Source organism: Panthera uncia, assembly GCF_023721935.1.
Source record: "Panthera uncia isolate 11264 chromosome A3 unlocalized genomic scaffold, Puncia_PCG_1.0 HiC_scaffold_11, whole genome shotgun sequence".
In the NCBI taxonomy this organism is placed as follows: domain Eukaryota; kingdom Metazoa; phylum Chordata; class Mammalia; order Carnivora; family Felidae; genus Panthera; species Panthera uncia.
The window spans coordinates 14833289-14854071 of NW_026057578.1; the positions used below are offsets into that span (position 1 = coordinate 14833289).

Below are 20783 nucleotides of genomic sequence, written 5' to 3' on the forward strand. Positions count from 1 at the left end.
TCTTTCTTTTTAGCAGTATATTCATTAAATTTTTTTAATGTTTATTTATTTTTGAGAGAGAGAGAGAGAGAGAGAGAGAGAGAGAGAGAGGGAGTAAGTAGGGGACGGGCAGAGAGAGAGGCACAGAATCCAAAGCAAGCTCTACGCTCCGAGCTGTCAGCACAGAGCCCAATGAGGGGCTGGAACCCATGAACTATGAGATCATGACCTGAGCCGAAGTCGGACGCTTAACCGACTGGGCCACCCAGGCGTCCCTCTGGATCTCTTTATAGCCCTCAACCACAGAGCCAGTGAGTGTTAGGGATCTTAGGCACGGTTGAATCCACGACTACCCCTCATTTGGTACATCAGTTCAGAGGAGACAATGATTCAACCAAGGTCACACAGAGTTACAGAATCTTAGTCTCCTCTTTCTTAGTCCAGTGCTCTTTCCAATGGCTCATTATCTCTTCTCAGCTCGGTGCAGTGGGGACCCCAAAGGTGCCATCCAAGCCAATGCCTGGGAGGTAAATACGCAAGACCAGCCTTACCTTGTCGTCATCTGTGAGCGGCGGCCCCTTCGCTGCACCTGCCGGTGCTTTATCATTATGTTCCAAGGGTTCTGTGGGGACCAAGGGAACGGGTGTCACTGAGGTCCATGACACTGGGGTGGAGGGTGGAGATGAACTTAAACGTAAACATCCCCGCTTCTCTGGGACGGGGTTGGCGGGAGGGCAGCGGTTGAAAGGCCCTGCCCGGGAGGGAGGAGGAACTGAAGAAAAGTTTCCTGCCTCCAAAGGTCCCAACCCCACCTTTTCTGGAACGGCAGGAGGAAGGTAACCAGTGTTTACCGAGGGGCTACTCTGGGGCAGGTGGTGTGCTGGGCGCTTTCCTCGTACTTACACCCCATCCCCACAACTTTATGAGGCAGGCACTAATCATCTCCATTTTACAGAAGAGGAAACTGGAGCTCAGGGGTTGGCAGGACTTGCTCACGTCACCTAGCGAGGAAGGCGGCACCAGAATTTGAATCCAGGTCGTTGGACTGCGAAAACGCCAACTCCCTGGGCAGCAGCACCAGCCGCCGCGTTCTCTCACCCGCGGGCCAGGGTCCCGGGAGCCCGAGGCCCAGCCGGCCCGAGCCCAGGCCCAGCCCCGGCCTCCCCGGGGGCGCCCTCACCGTGAGAACCAGCTGCCCCGCTGCGCCCGCGTCGCCCAGGTCGGGGCCGCCCCGCTCTGCCCCGCTGGGTCCCCGCGGCTGCTCGGCGTCGCCAGTGGCCCCCATGGCTCCCCCGGCCCCCACAACTTCAGACCGACTCTACCACCGGCCGGAAAGTGGCCTCGTGACGTCATTGCAGCGCGCCGTTCGCCGGCCCGGAAGCTCGCCGCGGGGAGCTGCGGCGTTTCCATGGGAACCAAACGGCCGCGACTCGCCAGGGTCTGAGACGCCTACAGGCGCTGAGTGCGCGGTCGCCGGGGCTGCGTCCGGGGCGGGGCCGCGCCTCCCGTGTGGGCTGTGGGTGTTTGATCCCGGAACGCTCCCCGTTGGGTCAAGGCCGGTGGAGAAGTGTGGGGCAGGAGGAGGGCAGCAGGCTCCCTGGGCTGGGGTTGGGGAGCGGAGGGGAGCACAGCGGCGCCTACCGTCCAGTCTTTGAAAGCCGTAGAATTTAATATGCCTCGTACTCATCCCCCCGGAATGGAGGGAGTGGGCCTACTACGGGGACCCGATAACCCAACAAGAGGGGCTCTGGCCCATGCCGTCCCAAACGCTTACCCACCGGGGCCCTCCAGGCCTAGACGCCAGGGGCTGCCTCTAGCATCTGAAGGCATCATAATGAAGGTTGAGTCTTGGGCCGTGGACTCCCCAAGCCCCAGGGAGCTGGGCTTCTATCCCCAGAGGGGTGATTCTGGGATGGGCAGGGGATGCAAGGGGTTAACAGCTATGGAGCTCCTCTTAGCTCTGGCTTAGAGGTAAGAGGTCTGTGAAGAGAACTGGATCGATTTATGGGTGGTAGAGAAAGTTCCTTTTACCAGGTCACAATATGGGGGAGTAAAAAGTACACGAGTTTTACATGTAGAAAGATCTGAGTTCCAATTCAATATGATATGGTGATTAACAACATTGACTATGCAATTGGGCTGCCTACCTTTGGTCTACTAACTGACCCACGTTTCTTTCTGTGCCTCAGTTTTTCCATCTGTAGAGTGGGGATAATAGTACCTAACCTATAAGATTGCAGTGAGGATTAACTACATGCAGTTAATTCATGTAGAGCACTTAGAACTGTGGCGCAAGTAAACCCTCAGGCAATGTCCTCTATTGTTACTATTAGTAAATTCTGGTAGCCACTACTTACTAGCTTAATGACCTTGGGCATTCTTTCTCAACCCCTCTGAATCACCTTTCTTACCTCTGCAAGATTATTGTGAGGATTAAAATGAATAATACACACAAAGCAGATGTTAGGTCGTCAACAAATGTTAATTATCTCCATGCTCCCACATCAGCCTTAAAACGATGAGGCAACTATATGGCACCAAACTCTGGCTCTATTAAGGAGATTTTTATTTTGGGCCTTGAATTTCCTCTGCCCTTTAACCTTACTGGGATAAGCAGCGTCAGATGAACAGGAGCCACAGTACATTTTATTAGCTTTGGTTATTATTAAGTCGTGTCTCTGGTCCTTCCCTCTGTCACTTTGGCTGCGGCTGGGTCCTTCCAGAGGCTCCTTTATCTAGTGGCCCTCCCTACATTTCCCCAGCTACTGAACAGGTTCCTCATCATTGTCCAGGGATGTTGTGTGTATTGCATTACAGAGTCTGATCACCATCATCACATGTGCCTTTTGGGAGTGCCAGGAATTTTCCCGCACACCAGCGACCAGTCACTTTTCTTTTTGTCAGGAGAAGACATCCTGGGGGATATTGCACAAGGGGAGACTTTGGGGCTGGGTTTGGGCCAGTCTCCTAGTCCTGCCCTTCCTTTGGTTGATGCTCTGGGCAAGGTGTACACCTCCGGCCTGGACTAAGTGCTCATCTCACTTCTCAGCATCATCGTCATGTTGAGCTGCCTTTTCCTCCTGAAGGCACTTCTTGCTCTTGGGTCCCTGATATCCTGGGTGGCTTCTGGAGAGCATGGTGAGCTATTACTTGGATTCCTTGGCTGACAGTAATAGAAAGTGACTAAGGAGAAATTATCCCCTGCCTCTTTTTGAAGTGAGAGTCCTTATTTGTGGAAATGGTGATCCCTGTAGGACAGGACTGGATGTGTAGATTCTCAGGACAGCCAGGGTAGGTCTTCCTGGCTTGGAGGTAGGACTTCCAGTCTGGCTTACTAGAGGTTCTAGGTTTTCCCTAGGGCTCCTTAAATGGGAACAAGATCACCCCAACCTTTCCCTCTCTTTATCCACAAAGTGGCTGGTTGTTTAGTAGTGGTGGGCGTGTCTCACTGGTTGTGTGGGGGGAGGAGAAAGTGGTTGCAGAGATATTGGATAGGAATGTTTGCAGAGCCTGAAAAATCCTTGAAGTGCACTTGGCTTTCATTCCCTGTTTCTTGAGGCTCAGCCAGTTACCCTAATCTCGCGTGCTATCTTTTGCAGTGAAAGAAGGAGAATGCCCTCCTAATAAGAACCTATGCAAAGAGCTGTGCTGGGGGGACGAATCATGTCCGGCTGGGCAGAAGTGCTGCAGCAACGGCTGTGGTCGGGTCTGCCGAGGAGGCATTCTGAAGGGTATGTTGGCTGGACGGGCAAAATCCAGGTGTGCTTTCTGACCTTGCCTCTGGGCTAGAAAGACCTGGAGAGCTTCCCACCTCCTAGATTGCTCTCTCTCTTTTTTTTAATGTTTATTTTATTTTATTTATTTGTTTTTTGCTCTAAAGCATTTTATTAGAATCCTTTTGACAAGACCAAGTATTTGATTACAATGAAGCAAAGTGGTCTGAATGATATTTAAATATCTCAAAATTTCTATGCAGTTTTTTTTCTCAAGTTCAAAGCTGCTCACAGGTTAATGCAAGACAGCTAGATGAAGTTCCTAGGATTTGCTCAACACCAAATAAGACACATCCTCTCGTTAGCAAAATCCATAGGAGCCAGGGAGAAAGGACATGGCTCTTCACTCCTCATTGCAGCCCAAAGATTCAAATGGCAGGAGCCACTATCTAGGCGACCCGGAAGTCTCAACAGCACTTCTCCAAGAGGCTAAGTTCCCAACTTCAGCCCTTCAGTCACCAGATTAGACACTGATCTGTGAAAGGGCACTGTCCCAAGTAGGCTTCTAGAATAATCATGCTAGAAAAGTAAAAAGACAGCCATTGAGAAGCACAAGCAGATTTAAAGGCCCTCCTGTTGGCCCCTTCTCAGACCCAAGCGTCCAGTTCTCCAAATGAGTCAGAACTTTAATGTTTATTTTTGAGAGAGAGAGCGTACGTGTGTGCAAGCTGGGGAGGGGCAAAGAGAGAGGGAGACACTCTGAAGCAGGCAGAGCAACGCCAGATATGGGGCTTGACCCCACGAACTGCGAGATCATGACCTGAGCGAAAGTCAGACGCTCAACCAACTGAGCCACTCAGGTGCCCCTGGATTGGTTCTTGAGATCTAGCTTGCTTGCAGACCCTCCTCCCCCTTTTGGGGCCTCTAATCACTCAGTTCCCAGTTCTTTGTCTTTCATCAGGAAAGAACACATAACAGATGATCTCTGTCTTTTATTGTTATTTTATTTATTTATTTTTACTTTTTTAATGTTTATTTATTTTTGAGAAAGAGAGACGCAGAGCATGAGCAGGGGAGGGGCAGAGAGAGAGACACAGAAACTGAAGCAGGCTCCAGACTCTGAGCTGTCAGCACAGAGCCCAATATGGGGTTTGAACCCACGAACCGTGAGATCATGCCCTGAGCCAAAGTCAGGCACTTAACTGACTGAGCCACCCAGGCACCCCTATTGTTATTATTTTAATGTTTATTAATTTATTGAGAGAGAGAGAGAGAGAGAGAATGAGTGCAGGAAGGACAGAGAGAGAGAATCCTAAGCAGGCTCTGTGCAGTCAGTGCAGAGCCCAACGCGGGGCTCGAACCCACAAACTGTGAGATCATAACCTGAGCCAAAATCAAGAGTCAGATGCTTAGCTGACTGAGCCACCCAGGTGCCCCTCTGTCTTTTATTTGAACTTGGGGTTCCTGTGAAGACTGGAGGGCAAAGTTGTGCAGGGAAGCCTGTTAAAGGTAGATGATCAAAAGGGGCACCTGGGTAGTTCAGTTGGTTGAGTGTCTGACTTTGGCTCAGGCCATGATCTCGCAGTCCGTGGGTTCGAGCCCCATGTCAGGCTCTGTGCTGACAGCTCGGAGCCTGGAGCCCGCTTCAGATTCTGTGTCTCCCTCTCCCTCCCTCTCTCTCTCTCTTTTTTTTTTTTTTAATTTTTTTTAACGTTTATTTATTTTTGAGACAGAGAGAGACAGAGCATGAACGGGGGAGGGTCAGAGAGAGGGAGACACAGAATCTGAAACAGGCTCCAGGCTCTGACCGTCAGCACAGAGCCCGACACGGGGCTCGAACTCACGGACCGCGAGATCGTGACCTGAGCCGAAGTCGGCCGCCTAACCGACTGAGCCACCCAGGCGCCCCTCCCTCTCTCTCTCTGCACCTCCCCTGCTCACATTCTGTCTCCCTCTCTCTCTCTTAAAAAATAAAATGAACATTAAAAAAAAAAAAAGGTACTGATCAAAAGAGTAGACCCCAGAGCCAAGCAGGCTTTCCGTGCCTCAGGTAAGCTTTACACTTGATCTTAGCCAAAAGGCCGAGAAGTGATTGCCTTAGGTAAGCTTTAAACAGCTCTTTGTAAGTGTTAAGCTTTTAAGCCTCAATTTTCTCATGTGTAAAATGGGGATAATTGTTGTGAGGATCAAATGAGAGGTTCCTGGCACAGGTAAACTCAGTAAACCTTATAGTAAATGTGAGCTGTTATCACTGTCTCTGCTCTAGCACCAGAGCTGAGAGTCCTAAAGAAGCTCAGGGATTCCTTGCTTTGATTTTCCCTTTTGCTACACCCGTGGGTGCCACCGGGCACCATTATCTCTCTCTCTCTCTCTCTCTTTTTTGAGTGTGTGGCTGTCTCCCTTTTTTGCTACAGGGAGGAAAGGAGATTGTCCCAGGGCTGTTCGGAAACAATCCTGTTTCCAAAGGTGCGTCACTGATGAGACTTGTCCGGGTAGAAAGAAATGCTGCGCATTTGGCTGCAACAAGAGCTGTGTGGTCCCAGTGTCTCAACCAAAGCTGGGTAAGAAGCACTACCTCGGGCCCCATGGGCTCTTTGGGGGCCTGCTTGTTTCTTTCTCAAATAAGCCCATACCATCTTATTGCTGGTTTCACTTTACTTTGAAAAACAATAATTAAGTGCCTGCCATGTTCTGAGAACCTTTCTAAAAAAAGATAGACGAAGGCTTACCAGCCGTGATGATCTGTGGTATGTGGTCCAGGCAGGCAGAGGAGGCTGCCAGAATGGAAATCTTGGCGTGACCTTATTGGCAGGCAGATTTGAAAGCTGTTGGCTAATTCTCAATGCCCCTTGTCAGTTGCAGTCTTCTCTATTAATTCTTAGCTCGAGAATCTGCAGGGAGACAGCAAGATAGAATCTTGGTACCTATGCAAGGCAGCAAGCGTTTCCCTGCTCACTTGCTTCTGAGGCCTTATGTCCCCTCTGTCCGCACCTAGGTAGGCCATCTCCTACTGGAAATGTGCCCTGTTTTATTCTGGTTCTGGTAGAGAGGTGTTTGAAAGAGATTTCTCCTACCTTTTGCAGGATTCTCATGCCCCAAATTCTCCATTTACACATTATGTCTTCACCAATTATTTGTTGAATGTTTATTGTTTCCTAGATCTAGCATGGGATCCGGGTATATTGTGGTTAACAAGGGGGCTCCCATCTCGGCCTTCATGGAGCTCATGGTCTGGTGCGGGAGAAAGAGGTTTCCCAAATGAGCAGGTGAACATACACTTTCCAACTGTGAGAAGGATATGGAGGAAAACTAATGGGTGCTGAGAGATAGAAAGAGGGGGTGCTGGCTTTGGACTGGGTGGTCAAGGAAGGCCTGTCTGGGGCAGTGACATTTCACCTGGAGTTGAGGTTAGCCAGGCGAGGGGTGTGATGAGCATCCCAGGAGTTTGCCACATTAGAGAAATCGAAAGAAAGCTGGTACGGTTGGAGTAGAGACAGGGAGGGACCGGATGCTTCTTGCTGAGGATGGAGTCCAGTCAGACCAGGGGGTTGGCAGTGGGGACGCAGGAAAGGTGACACAGTGGAGAGAATTTGGCGGTCAGGAGGTGGAAGTGACAGAACTTTCTGCTCGATTGCTTGCCTCCTCCTTTGTTCCCTGAGAGGCCCTCCCCTGCCCTCCGCTCCCGCCAAAGGTATTAGGAATTGACGATGTGTCTGTCTCCTGTGTCTAGCCCCTTCTCATTTCTCTCTTGTTTCCAGATTTTTATGATTAATTTTGCTTGTTTGTGCTTCCAAATATATTTTATTATCATACTGTCTATCACTCCCCCCCTCCAATACAGAGGCTATTTTTATTGGAGAGGTGTTAGATGTATACATTAATTTAGGGACAGCTGATATTTTTATGTTGAATCTTTGTCTTCCCACTGTCCAAGTGTATTTGGTGTGTTTCAGGGTATTTTATAGTTTTAAAATACTGTTTGATAGGGTAATGCCCAAGATACTTTATTATCTTCTTTGTTGTCTTAAATGGGGTCTTACATCATTCCTCCCATTATGTTTTCTGAAGAAACTGGAACCTTTCTCGCCTCTGAGTGCATGTGGCAGAATATTACAGTAGAAAAGAGTAGGTTTTGGTTGTCAGAGAGCCGGGTTCAAACCTGAAGGCTCACCAGTTACTGGCCAGCGTGTCCCTGGTCAAGTATCTTCTGCTTCCCCGAGCCTCAGTTCCCTTTTCTATAAAATGGAAAGAATAAGCCTCGGAGGTTGTTGCAATGATTCAAAGTATGTAAGGTGTTTAGTATACATTACACATTAGCTTCCTTCCTCTCGCCTATTAAGGTGGGCTTCATCAGGAGTACAGTTTCTAACCAACTCCTTTTGTCGCGAATCGGGATTGCTTTCTCCTCCCCTGATCACTCCCTCTCTGAGACCCTGAAACTCCACAACATGTGATAATCTCTTTCCTTCTGGCCAAACCTCCCCAGGCGGTGGGCCCCTTCCCTGTAACCCAGTGGGGCTGTGTCTGGCTTAGGCAGATCTTTTGGGCGCCCTGCCCATAAAAGAGAATAGAAGGTTGTACTCCTTGCCAGGACTCTTGAGGCCCAGCTCTGGAAACAGAGCCTGGGAGTCTGTGTTAGGCGGGTCACTCCCTGCCAGCCGGTAGGGCCCAGCACAATCTTCCCAGTGTGTGAAGCTGATGGCTGAATTACGGGGGCCGAGGGTGAGGCTGGCACCCAGGCAAGACACTTTGTGAGCTGCTCTGGGGCCTGGCCAGCCCTGATGGGGATTCCTCTTCCCTTCGAGCCAGGCAGGCTGCAGTAGTGATCCCCCTGAAGATCTCCCAGAGTGCATTGGCCGAGTGGGGTTCCTAGACTGGCCGGAAGCGATCCTGGCTGCTGTGTCCATAGTTAATGACTTTTCTATAGCTTCAGTCCTGCACTGGCCCACTCACCCAATGGGACTGGTTGCTATACTCAAGGTCACAGGAAGCCGTCTGTCTTGGGCTCTGGGAGGTTCCTGCTTTCCCTCAGTTCTGACATTGCCAGAGGTTTACCATCGTCAGTGCTGGTCTGTTTGGTACAGTGGAGGGACAGTCAAGCCTCCAGAGGGCTCAGGGCAGACTCTGGGACCTGCTCCCCTCAGGCAGTTCTCCTCTAGCACCTGCATCTGAGTCTTGGCTTCTCTGCTTGCTGTGTGGCCTCGGGCAAGTCCTTTCATCTCTCTGAACCTCACCTTTGTCATCTGTAAAAGTGGAGATGAGGAAGTTTACCTCAAAGTGTGATAATGTAGTGTCTTAGTCCTTTGGGCTGCGCTAACAGAGTGTCACGGGCTGAGTAGCTTATAAATAACAGCAATTAATTTCTTATGATTCTGGGGGCTGAGAAGTCCAAGATTAAGGTGCCAGCATAGTCAGTGTCTGGTGTGGGCCAGCTTCCCGGTTCACACACTGCTGTGTTTTCACCGTGACCTCACATGGCGGAAGGGCAATACGGGCATCATCCCATTCATGGGGGCTCCCCTCTCCTGACCTCATCACCTCCCGAAGGCCCCATCTCCTAAAACCATCACATTGCGGGTTAGATTTCAAGATACAAATTTTAGGGGAATACGAACATTCAGTCTGTATCATACAGTTTGGAAGAAATGTATTTAAAAAGCCGGAACAAAACCTACCAAATAATGCTTAACAGCTCAGACTGTGATACCAGTGCCTCCCTGTTCAGCTTTCCACCTGTCTGAAGTCTGGCCTGTTTGCTCACTCACTTATTTGCTCACTGGAAGTGCGGAAGTGTGGAAGGAGAGTCCTGGTCCAGTTTTCATTAAAAAAAATTATTTTATTTTTTAGACAAAGCATGCACATGGGCAGGGGAGGGGCAGAGGGAGGGAGGGAGGGAGGGAGGGAGAGAGAGAGAGAAAGAATCCTAAGCAGGTTCCATGCTCAGAGCACAGCCTGATGGGGAACTCCATCCTACGACCCTGGGATCATGACTTGAGCTAAAATTGAGTCGGATGCTCAACCAACTGAGCCACTCAGATGTCCCCGGTTTTCATTTTAAAATCACCACCCTGCTGGTGTGTGAAGAATGGATGGATGGGGGCAAATGTAGCAGATGGCAGGCCAGTTAAGAGGCCGTTGTGGCAGGCTGGGGGGGAGGTGAGCACGGTTTAGACCAGGGTGGTGACGGTGTGGACGTGGGAAACTGGCAGGCTTGGAGTACTTTTCAAGGTCGAGTTGACAGGTGAAGAAGTAAGTGGATGTGGGTGCTGAGGGAGAGGAAGTGTCAAGAACAGTGCTTAGGTGTGTGGCTGGAATAAGTTGAGTGACGGGAGCACTTGGGGAGGAAGAGGTATTGGAGTAAAGATTCAGATTATGGTCTAAGAGTTGTCTCCTTTGGATCCCTCACGGTCCCCTCTCTCACACCATGAAACGTGATCACTCTCCATCACCTGTGACCACTGTTTTGCTTATTACAACATGTGTAGTATATCCTTTGGACAGATGGGTGGCATGGGCTCCCTGTGTGCTTGGATGACCTTTTCCTGAAACCTCACTGCTGGTTGTTGAGAAAAGAGTTAATGTAGCAGGCCTGAGATTGATGTTCTTAGAGAGGCCTGCCTGTAACATTGGCCCTGGCTGGCTTCTGGGAAGTTAGATTTTTGAGAGTGTTCCTACCACCGTAACTGGTAAGAGTCATATCTGCTAGGCAGAGAGTGCCCCGTAAAAACCCTGAGTCTCTCGTGAGCATTCCTGGGAGACAACACTTCACATGTGTTTTCATGTGTCATGTGATTCCACCGGAAGAAGACTCTTGGTGCCTGGTTTCTTCTGGGCTTTGCCTCATGCACCTTTTCCCTTAGATGATTTTGCTTTGTATCCTTCTGCTGTAATAAATCATGGCCATGAGTCCAACTGTACTCTGAGTCTTGTGAATCCTAGCAAATCACCCAGCCTAGGAGTTGTCTTTGAGACTCCCAACACACTGGTTTATTGATACATTTTCCTAATCCCTAAAACTCTCTACCACTAGGTCTTCTCTTTTGTCAGAATTGAGCTAAGCAAGTCCTAGCTCTTATTGATTCATTTTTGGGTAACCCTCGTGGAATGTAGGGAGTCATAGTGATGTGGTTTAAAGGGCACCGGATCTAGTGTCAGGGCTGGGAATTTGGGACCCAATTCTGCCACCATTGACCTCAGGCCAATCCTGCCCCCTCTTCCTGGATGTCTGTCTGTCTGTTTGCAAGAGAAGTAGGTTTGATAGCTCTGAGGGCCTGTCTTGGCTTAAGAAGTTTTGAGGTTTTACTTTTCTGCCAGCACCTGGAGTCCTTCCCTCGGATATAGTGGAAGGTTGGAGCTGGGGCAGCAGTAAAGCCTATGTCCGAGTATTTCCTGGGTTTCATATTTTTATTCCACTTTTTTTTGGTGATAGCTTGGGGTCTTGGGATAGAGACATATTTGCAGGGTGGGGATGACCATTCCCATCCTGACTCTCTTCCCTATTTCTCATCCTGGTTCCTGGTAAGATAACTGTGAGGTGCCTAGAAACCATGCGGTATGAGGAACTGAGCTTACCTAGTCTGGGAAAGCTGAGATGGTGAAGGGCAGAGGATCCTATCTAAGGGGATGGCACAAGCCATGTTTTCCTCAGGTCTCTGGGGATAGGACAAGGGCCAATGGATAGAACTTCTAGAAAGCCAGATTTCAGTTGAGTATAAAGTACAAGGATGGGATAGTCCAGCTTGGAGGTCGTGACACCCCTTTCCAGTGTTTGAGCTGAGAGTAGGGAATTATTGGTAGGGATTTAGGCATCAGACATGGGGGCCCATGCTGGGCCCTGGTCAAAGGGCATATGTTCTGACCCTCAGGGCTTTAGCCTGTTCCCCAAGAGTCCATTCAATGCTTCTGGTATTTGACAAAACCCCAGGGACCTCAAGGAAGCCTGTCGTGGAAGAGAGTAGAGGTTTGGTCTCAATGCCTGGTCCCGGGGATGAGGGCAGAAAGTGCAGAGTGCTCCTGGCATTGGTCACTTTGGGGCCAAGCTCAGCCAAGTGGTGAAATCTGGGAAGGGTGCTGCTCAGTATAATTCCGTGAGGAGTTATGTTGCTAGGTTTTTCTCACCAGGAAGATTGTTTTTATGCCCAGCCTTCTTAACTGTGGATGAAAGGCTTTGTTCTTTGTTAAATAGATTTTTAGTGTTTGTCAAACAGGAGGGGAGGTGTGGAGGGGTACATCGGCAGTTACAGTGGCCATATTTTCTGGATAAAAAATCAGGTTTGAAGGGCGCCTGGATGGCTCAGTTGGTTAAGTGTCTGACTTCGGCTCAGGTCATGATCTCACAGTTTGTGGGTTCGAGTCCCCACATCAGGCTCTGTGCTGACAGCTCGGAAACTGGAGCCTGCTTTGGAGTCTGTGTCTCCCTCTCTCTCTGTCCCCTCCCCGCTTGTGCACACTCTCTCTCTCTCTCTCTCTCTCTCTCTCTCTCTCTGTCTCAAAAATGAATAAAATTTTTTAAAAATCAGGTTTGATGTGATGTGCCATTGGCCTAGAATCTTTGAAAGGGGGGCTGTTCAGGAAAATCCTGGGATGCAGGGTTATTAGACCTTGATTGTTCAGCTGCACGTGTTCTTGGAGTCCAGCACTTGCTTTTTCCATCATGGAAGACTTCCCGGCAGCCATATGCATTTGTACTCACATGTTCTTACTCAAAGGTCCTGGGCCGGTCCTGCTTTGGTTTTCTACAATGCTTTTAATTGCCTGCCACTTCTTTTCTCCATTTCAAAAACTTGAAACAAACACTGGGATGAATGAATCATGGTGAATCAGTTTGTTTTGGGTGTGACTTCTTAGGGAGTGCCTGCTCCAGAGGACCTGGCCTGGTGCCTGCGTGTTTTAAGGATGGTGTAGTAGAAAGAGTGCTTCCTTGCAAACCAAGAGGCTGAGTTGTGTCCTGCTTTGCCGCTGACTCACTCTGTAGTTCTGGGCAAACCCCTTCACTTCTCTGAGTGTCATTATCTTCCTAGGGGTGGTGAAGGGGCGCATCAGGGATGTTTGGCTGTGTGCAACAGAAAATTAACGGAGTCGGTATGACATTTTTCTCATATAGCGAAAGGTCCTGAAGTAGGTACCAGGACTGGTGTGGTGGCTCCATGATGCTAACAAGGATGAGGTTATTTTTTTCTTTCTCCTTTGCCTTCCTTGTCTTTGTCCTCATTAGTTGCCTTACGGTTGAGAAAAGACGGCTCTTCCTCCCTGTGTTATGTCTGTCTTTGCACTGGAAGAAAGAGAAGCCAGGGGGCAGTTTAAAAGGAGCATTACCTGGGTCGGGAATGCAGAATTTTCCCAGCTTATGTCTTCATTTCTGGTCCCTCTAGTTACCAGGTAATATGGGGAAGCAACTCACTGTAGCTGGCTGGGCTCATTGACTCTGCACGAACCTGTGGCTTTATTAGCAAGTGTTTCTGTTGTCCATGGCTGCATAACAAACACTTCCTGAACTTAGTGGCTTCAAATCCCAGCAATTGACTCTTTCTCACAGCCGTGTGGGTTGGCTGAGCTTAGTTCTCATAACCTACATGGTGCAGCCATGTCACTCATGAAGCTGCCTGCAGCTGGGAGCTCAGCGGGGAACTTGACGGTGGCTGGGATGTTCAGGATGCCTCTCTTCATGCCTCTCTTCGGGGCATCTCATCATTCTGCAGTGGAGCCCAAGCTGCTTCACAGCATAGCGGCTGGTTTCCAAGGAGGCGGTGGTGGGGGGGATTGTTTTAAGAGGATGAGCCCCAGTATGCAAGTGCTTACCATGCCTCTGCCTGCATCACACTTGCTGGTGTCCTGTTGGTCAAAGCAAGTCCCTTACAGCCCAGCCCAGAGACAGTATGGGAGGTGTGGCTCACTGGGGGCCACCACCTACCACAGGAAGGAGGGACGGAGAGTGACTGTGGGGCTGGCAATAGGTACGTTTGCCACAGTGGGTTAGACCTCAGCAGTGTTTCCCAGACGGCGAATCTTGAGATCAGTTTAGTAGTTGACGGCCAGCATTAAAAAAAAACAAGAAATAGACTATAGGGTATATACATGTGTGTACATAAATATATACGTTTGAGGCATGCATACGGATTAACATACACAATGAAAGATGTATTTTGCACTCAAGAGTCACAGTGAAAATAACCAGAAACACTGGTCTTGAACACCTCTGAGCCCCAGTGCTATGATTCTATGGCAGAGCCTGGAGGTGAATGTCCGGCTGACCCCCTTCCGTGTAAGGAGCTGTGTGATGGGGACGTGTCCTGCCCCCAGGGGCTTAAATGCTGTAGCACCGGCTGTGGCCACTCCTGCCGTGGAGACATTAAGGGAGGTATGTTGGCTCCTTGGGGAACAAGTCCTGAGTTCCAGAGTGGGATGGGGAGGGAGCCATCTCTGGCCTTCCTGTCTTTCCCTTTCTGGAGGGGGGGGGGGGTGGTGAGAGTTCTCATGCTTCCTGTCCTCCTAGCCCCCCAGTCCAAAGCAACCCCTCTTTCTAGGGCCCAGGGGCCCATGTTGGCATTGAAAGAACTGGGGGAAGGCAGTGTGGGTTAGTAGGAAGGGTCCTGAGGCCGGAAGATGGGCAGTGTGGCTTCTGGGCTTCATTCTGCTGCCGACTGGCTCTGTGACCTCAGGGAAGCAAACTCCTTTCATTGAGCCAGTTTCTTCGTTTGTAAAGTGAGGGAGTTGCCCAAGATCAGGATTTTCTGACTGATTTCTTAGCAGCATGTATGCAACAGAGAAAAGCATTGCTGCTCTGATTTCTTTGTTTCTTCAATATATTTTAAAAAACAAATACATCTTTTTGAATGCTCCTTTTGTACCAGACTGTAGAACTCCATTAAAAAATTTTTCTTTAAGTTTATTTATTTATTTATTTATTTAAAAAAAATTTTTTTTCCAACGTTTTTTATTTATTTTTGGGACAGAGAGAGACAGAGCATGAACGGGGGAGGGGCAGAGAGAGAGGGAGACACAGAATCGGAAACAGGCTCCAGGCTCCGAGCCATCAGCCCAGAGCCTGACGCGGGGCTCGAACTCACGGACCGCGAGATGGTGACCTGGCTGAAGTCGGACGCTTAACCGACTGCGCCACCCAGGCGCCCCTTAAGTTTATTTATTTTGAGAGAGAGAGAGAGAGAGAGAGCGCGCGTGCATGAGTGCACAAGTTGGGGAAGAGCAGAGAGAGAGGGAGAGAGAGAGAATTCCAAGCAGGCTCTGCCCCGACAGTGCAGAGCCTGAAGTGAGCTTGATCTCACGACCACGAGATCATGACCTGAGCTGACATCAAGAGTCAGACGCTTAACTGACTGAAGCACCCACGTGGCCCTGTAGAACTCCATTTCAGAATCACTGGCTCAGATGTTGTTTTTAGACAACACGTGGATTCCCAGGCAGGGTTCAAGGTTCTGAAGACAGATTCTCTTCCTTACGTAGCTTAGAGTTTATCAGGGAAGGTAGACGGATCAGGCATCGTAATAAATTCTGATGAAAGGCACACAAAGCAGGGCACCAAACCTTGTCTGGCAGACAAGGCCTCCCTGAAGAAGTAACACTATAAGGCCCAGGTGTGGGGGAGAGAGTGGTGGTCTTGACAGACCCCAATCAGCCCCGCCCACAGAGCCGTCAAGCCCTGAGGGACCACCATAGGGAAATCTGAGATGCCAATTGAAAACTATTGGTCCAGATGCTCTCTTGGGGACCTACCTATTCTCAGAGGCTGTGGCTTCCTGGTTTCTCAGCCAGATGTTTGGTTAAGATCTAGTTACAGTCAGGGATGGATTCATCTGGAGCCTCTGAGTCTCAGTGCCAGTCGGAATGTGGAGTCCATGGAGTCGACTGTCCTGTCTCTTTACCTGTGCCTGTTTATCTCGCAGGGCGGAGTGGTGATTGTCCAAATATTTTGGTGGGCTTGTGCATTGTCAGTTGCATGACGGATGAGAACTGCCAGGCCGGGGAAAAGTGCTGCAAGTCAGGCTGCGGCCGCTTCTGTGTCCCACCAATTCTGCGAGCCGAACTGGCCACAAACCCCAGCTGGACCCTCAGGTCTGATTCTGAATTAGGTGAGTACAGCCTGTCATCGCTGAAAACAGCCAACTTAACTGCTAGGTGCCGAGCACTGGCTTAGGTGCCGGGCAGGGGGCTTCAGAAGGTCGAGACAAAGTTCTTGCCCTGCAGAGGCTAGTTGGGAGAAAAAGGTCATGTGTCACAGATGAGAATCCTTGAATAGACGAGCTGGGGCTTCTAGGCTCTCTGTGTGGGAGTGGCTCCTTAGGAAGGTCTTTCTGCCAGAAGTGGGATCTGATCTGGGTCCTAAAGGCTAGGTGGGCTGTGACAGAGGGAGAATAGCACAGAATACACGCTGGACAGCGAGTCTGGTGGTTAGCAGGCACAGAGGGTGGAATATGTGTGACATGTTTGGGGAACTGGGTGGGGGTGGGGCAAGTATGGGTGAAGGAACAGCTGGGCTGCTTTCATGCCAGGAGATATGAGGTTGGTATCTGAAGGAGTAGAGTCTTCACCACCAGTTTGGACTGGATTATCTGGGAAGCAGGGCACCAATTCGAGGCTTTGGGGAGCAACGTATGCCATGCTTCTCTAGGGTGTAGAAGGGAAACCTCTCTAGGGTAGAGGGGAGCTGGAGCCAGGAGGGCACAGTTATGACCTGATGTTTCTTCTTTTTGCAGAGACCCGGGTGTCCTAGCTGTCCTGAGCTGCTACAGGGGGCTTGTTCTGGCTGCCAGGAGAGGGAGATATCCTGGGGCTGTGACCCTCCGGGGAGCTCTCATTGCCCTCCCGCTCTGCTTCTGTTCCTGATGCTGCCCTGAGCGTGGGAATATAGCCGTGGATTTGGGCAATGGTGTTCGGTGCTTCTTGTCCCCAGTAAAGGCTCATGCTGACCATCTTGTCTGTGCTGTTTGAGGGCTAGGATGAGGAGAGAGAGCTAGGGGGTCTGAGCATGGCTGCAGGATTATGGCACCTTAGGCAATCCATCCTTTCTGAGAACACTGAAATGTTGCTGCTCAGGTGGCGAGGGCAGAAGAGGGTGGGAGCTCAACTGACTTGCCCCAGAAGTCTCTCTCAAGCCTCAGGAGTGGGACCCTCAGGCCTCTTCTTGGGCCTGCTGACCTTTCTTTTATCAGAATGTGAGTTGGGCTTGGAACTGGTTTACTGCAGTCGTTTGGATGTTCCTACCTTGGACCTCCTTCCTTAGGGGCTGGCCCATGGCTCCACGACAGGCAGTAAGTCCCCTCCAGGTCACTTTGCTGTAGGGAGGAATTATCTTTAGGTTCTTGGAATCAAGATCAGTTTTTAAAAATTATATTTGTTAGAGGGCATCTGGGTGTCTCAGTCGGTTAAGCTTTGGACTTTGGCTCACGTCATGATCTCGATATTCCTGAGTTTGAGTCCTGTGTCGGGCTCTGTGTTGGGCTCAGAGCCTGGAGCCTCCTATGGATTCTCACTCTCTCAAAAATAAACATTAAAAAAATAAAAAAAAATTATATTTGTTAGGTATATAAAATGGATCACATTCTATATCTTTGAGAAATTTATGTCCTCACATACACTCTTGTAATGGGACTCCATGAAAATAGCTAATTTAGCTAGTCATCTCTTGTTGGACCTTAATCTGTGTACGTTTAATGTTGGCCTACTTTTGCAGGTAAATCTGGGGACAATTCTCAATAGTAGAATTCTAGGTTCTCAAATAGAGTCTGACAAAAAAGACACACACACACAAAAAGCCCCTCAATGTTCATTGAATGAATGGAAGAATTTTTTGAGCTGCAAGTAATAGAAAACCCAACTAATTAGCCAATAAAGACATTTAATTTTCTCACATCAGAGTCTGGAGAGAGGCAGTGAGGCTGGTTCGGCAGCTTACCCTCAACACCAATGTGTAGACTCATTCCTTCCTTCCCCACCAACCTCAGCATGCTGGCTTTTGTCCTCGAGAGGGTCACCTCACAGGTGTGGGATGGCTGCCGTAGCTCCAGACATCACAGCAGGAAGATGTAGTGGTGAAAAGACCTTCACCTCAGATGGTGCTCTCCTTTTAATGATGGAGACCATCTTCCCCAGAAGCCATCCCCTCCCCAGATTTCCCTTGTCCTCTCATTGGTCAGAACTGTTGCCACAAGGGAGGCCAGAAAAGCAAACGGGAATGGGAAAATGTGACTGATTAAACATACTTCATCCTTGAGGCTGAGGGATGGCCCCATCTGTATATAAAAGCTGAGATTCTATTAGCAAGGAAGAAGGAGAGAATGACTTTGGGGTTAGGTGGGTAATGAACCACACATGTCATATTGGGTCAAAGGACACATGCATTCAAAAATTTAGAAATTGCTAACGTAGACAGGGCTTTTATAACAAGAAAAAAAGAGTATTAGTGCTCACCTTGAATATTGCAAAAATGTTTTTGTAATTCCCAAGTCTAGTGGAAAAAGGCAAGTTACAACTTAAGAAGAAAGTTCCCATCACTGCTGTCTTTTTTGTTCCTCCCTTCCCTCTGTTTTCACACTGGCCTATGAAATTCCGGTTTCTGCTATGATCTAAGCACTCTTCTCTCTGAGCAGACGTGTCCGTTGTTGCCTGATCTGAACAAGAATAGATGGTGTGAGCCTGTCCATGGCCATCCCAGGGCTCCGGGCTCACAGCGCAGGGAACTAGGAGGACCCACAGGTGTCAGTGTGACAGGCTGCTGGACATTTTGGCAGGTTCCTCTTCCATTGTTTTGCTTGTCGTGTTATTGTTTATTAAAAAAATCAAAATAACACGTGCACACTTGAAAAAAAATCAATGTGGAGAAACTTTCAATGAAAAACAGCAGTCCTAGAACCTTAAAATACTGTAAAGTAGGGTGATTTTTCTGCCGGGATGGGGGTGGGACTGGAAAGGAAGGTGTGAGCCCCAGCACAGCACAGGCTGAGCACCAGGAGAGAGGTCCCTTCCAGGTCTTCCCTCCTCATCTGGGGCTACCCACCTTGTCCACTTGGGAGCAATGACATGGGGCTGGGGGGGGGGGGGGGGGGGGGGAGAAAATGAGGGGGGAGGGGGGGAGAGGGAGAGAGAGAAAGAGAAAGTATGAACTGAAGGGCTGAATTTTTTTTTTTTACAGTCTTTTTTTTTTTTTTTAACCTTTATTTTTGAGACAGAGAGAGACAGAGTATGAACGGGGGAGGGTCAGAAAGAGGGAGACACAGAATCTGAAACAGGCTCCGGGCTCTGAGCTGTCAGCACAGAGCCCGACACGGGGCTTGAACTCACGGACTGCAAGATCATGACCTGAGCTGAAGTCGGCCGCTCAACCGACTGAGCCACCCAGGCGCCCCCTGAATTTTTTTTTTTAATTAAACATTTTTAAAAATTTAAATATAATTTATTGTCAAATTGGTTTCCATACAACACCCTGTGCTCATCCCAACAGGTCTGAAGGGCATTTGGCCTTGGGGTTGTGTTGGAGTTGGAGGTCAAAAGCCAGATTCTACGCCTCCCCCGCCCCCCTAGGCCTTTCTAGGCCTCTTTTCCTACTGTTGTACCCTAAACCAAAGCCATCAGAACCTTTCCTTCCTCAGAGTTTAAGGCCATTTCCACCTCAGGCCTGGGGGAGCAGGTCTCAGTGGACCCTGCTCCTATGGATGCCCCAAACTTGCACCCTGAAATTAGCTTCTGACCAGATGGAAAGGCCACACACAAGCCCCTCCCCATCCTCAGCTTCCAGGTGGTTCACCTTGGGAGGGGTGAAATCTGAAACCGGCCCCCAGACACAGAGGGCAGGGTAAGGCAGAGGAAAGAGAAAAGAGGCCACTCTGATCTCCGCAGGTGGCAGGTGTAACAAGCAAGGGAATTTACACACTGGCAGGTGTAACAAGCAAGGGAATTTACACACTGGCAGGTGTAGCAAGCAAGGGAATTTACACACGATGCTGGTCTTGGGCTCTGGAAGACAGAGGATCTCAGCGCCTGCCCACCAGAACCTTAACAGTTTACGGAGGGGCCTTAACCAGGCTCGGTCACAGGTACCGGCCAGAGGGTCTCAACAACACTTTGCTCCCTCAAGGCTACATCCGTGAAAATGGCTCCCGCTGTGGGAATGGTGGGCGGAGCCTATGCTCCAAGGATGGGGGAGGGGGAGGAAACTCCAACTGCCCAGGGTCAGCTTGCAGGTCAACTGGCGGCCACCATGTCCTCTCTGTGACCTCCTCCAACACTTCCTTGCATTGGGCAGGGATTTCTGGGGTTCTGATACTTGCCAGTCCTCAAGTGTGAGTCGTCTGAGACCTGTTCTCTGACCACTCTGTGGGTCTTGCAGCTCCCAGCTTCTCCATCCCTTTCCTTGACCATCAGGTGGGGGAAACCCCTGGCTGCACACCCATGTGCCACCTCAGTGACACCACGGGCCCTGCGTCCTCTCCCTGCTGCTCTTCTGGATCTTACTCTCTGGGAGGCATAATGTCATTGGTAAGTGGGATATGTGGGGTGAGAGGGGCAGGCGGCTGAACCTGTGCCCCCTGCGAGGGGGTGCTCTTGAGGGCTACCTTCCTTTTCCTACCCAAGTGAAGGCCTCTTGTCAAGGGGATTGGTGCCTAGAAGGCCAGCTTCATATAGATTCACAAGCATCGGAAAAGAATGAAGAACACCCCCCCCCCCCCCCCCCCCCCCCCCCGCATTAACAGCTAATCCTTACCGAGCACTGACTATATCCCAGGTGCTGGGCTTGACGTGCACACTCGTATTTAATCCTCACAGTAGGCCTGGGAAAGTCCTGAGAAAACTGGGAAAGTTTAAATAACTTGCCCAAGGCCTCAGAGTGAGTGGCAGGGCTAGTTTGAACCTTGGTCTGTAGGAGTGCAATAATTTTGGTATTCTACCTTCTCTCACTATAAAATGGTGGTAGGCAAGTGGTTTGGGATCAACTGTGATGGTTTGGGAAGTAAGGAAAAGAGAGACAGGTAGGGGTAACTCTGAGTTCCAATCCAGACTGGCCGCATGAGCTGGGGCAGGGTGCTTCTCCCTCTAGGTCCGAGAGGGAGAGAGATGCAGGGAGGGAGAGACAGGGAGAAA

At 49.8% G+C, this 20783-nt stretch overlaps 2 protein-coding genes and 1 long non-coding RNA gene across 4 annotated transcripts in view; 2 read left to right on the forward strand and 1 right to left on the reverse strand.

Moving 5' to 3' along the window:
- The window catches only part of DNTTIP1 (deoxynucleotidyltransferase terminal interacting protein 1), a 26985-nt gene extending 25721 nt beyond the window's left edge, over nucleotides 1–1264 (reverse strand). Inside the window, exons 1-2 of one of the 2 annotated variants that reach the window (XM_049650672.1) lie at nucleotides 1160–1264; nucleotides 531–601 (exon numbers count right to left, since the gene is read on the reverse strand). In XM_049650672.1, the coding sequence (XP_049506629.1) occupies nucleotides 531–601; nucleotides 1160–1264 (176 nt within the window). Of the gene's footprint in view, nucleotides 1–530; nucleotides 602–980; nucleotides 1116–1159 lie in introns of those variants that run through there. The other variant, XM_049650673.1, reaches the window with a different exon arrangement.
- Nucleotides 1263–16615, forward strand: WFDC3 (WAP four-disulfide core domain 3). The gene is made up of 7 exons (XM_049650678.1): nucleotides 1263–1495; nucleotides 3029–3117; nucleotides 3579–3710; nucleotides 6107–6253; nucleotides 13918–14049; nucleotides 15593–15778; nucleotides 16403–16615. The coding sequence occupies exons 1-7, from the start codon at nucleotides 1263–1265 to the stop codon at nucleotides 16417–16419; spliced, it is 936 nt and encodes a 311-aa protein (XP_049506635.1). The 3' UTR covers nucleotides 16420–16615.
- A 3120-nt stretch (nucleotides 16616–19735) lies between these two features.
- Nucleotides 19736–20783, forward strand: part of LOC125936538 (uncharacterized) — a 21335-nt gene continuing 20287 nt past the window's right edge. The window contains exon 1 of the long non-coding RNA XR_007462055.1: nucleotides 19736–20180. This is a non-coding gene — a long non-coding RNA (uncharacterized LOC125936538). The remainder of the gene's footprint in view (nucleotides 20181–20783) is intronic.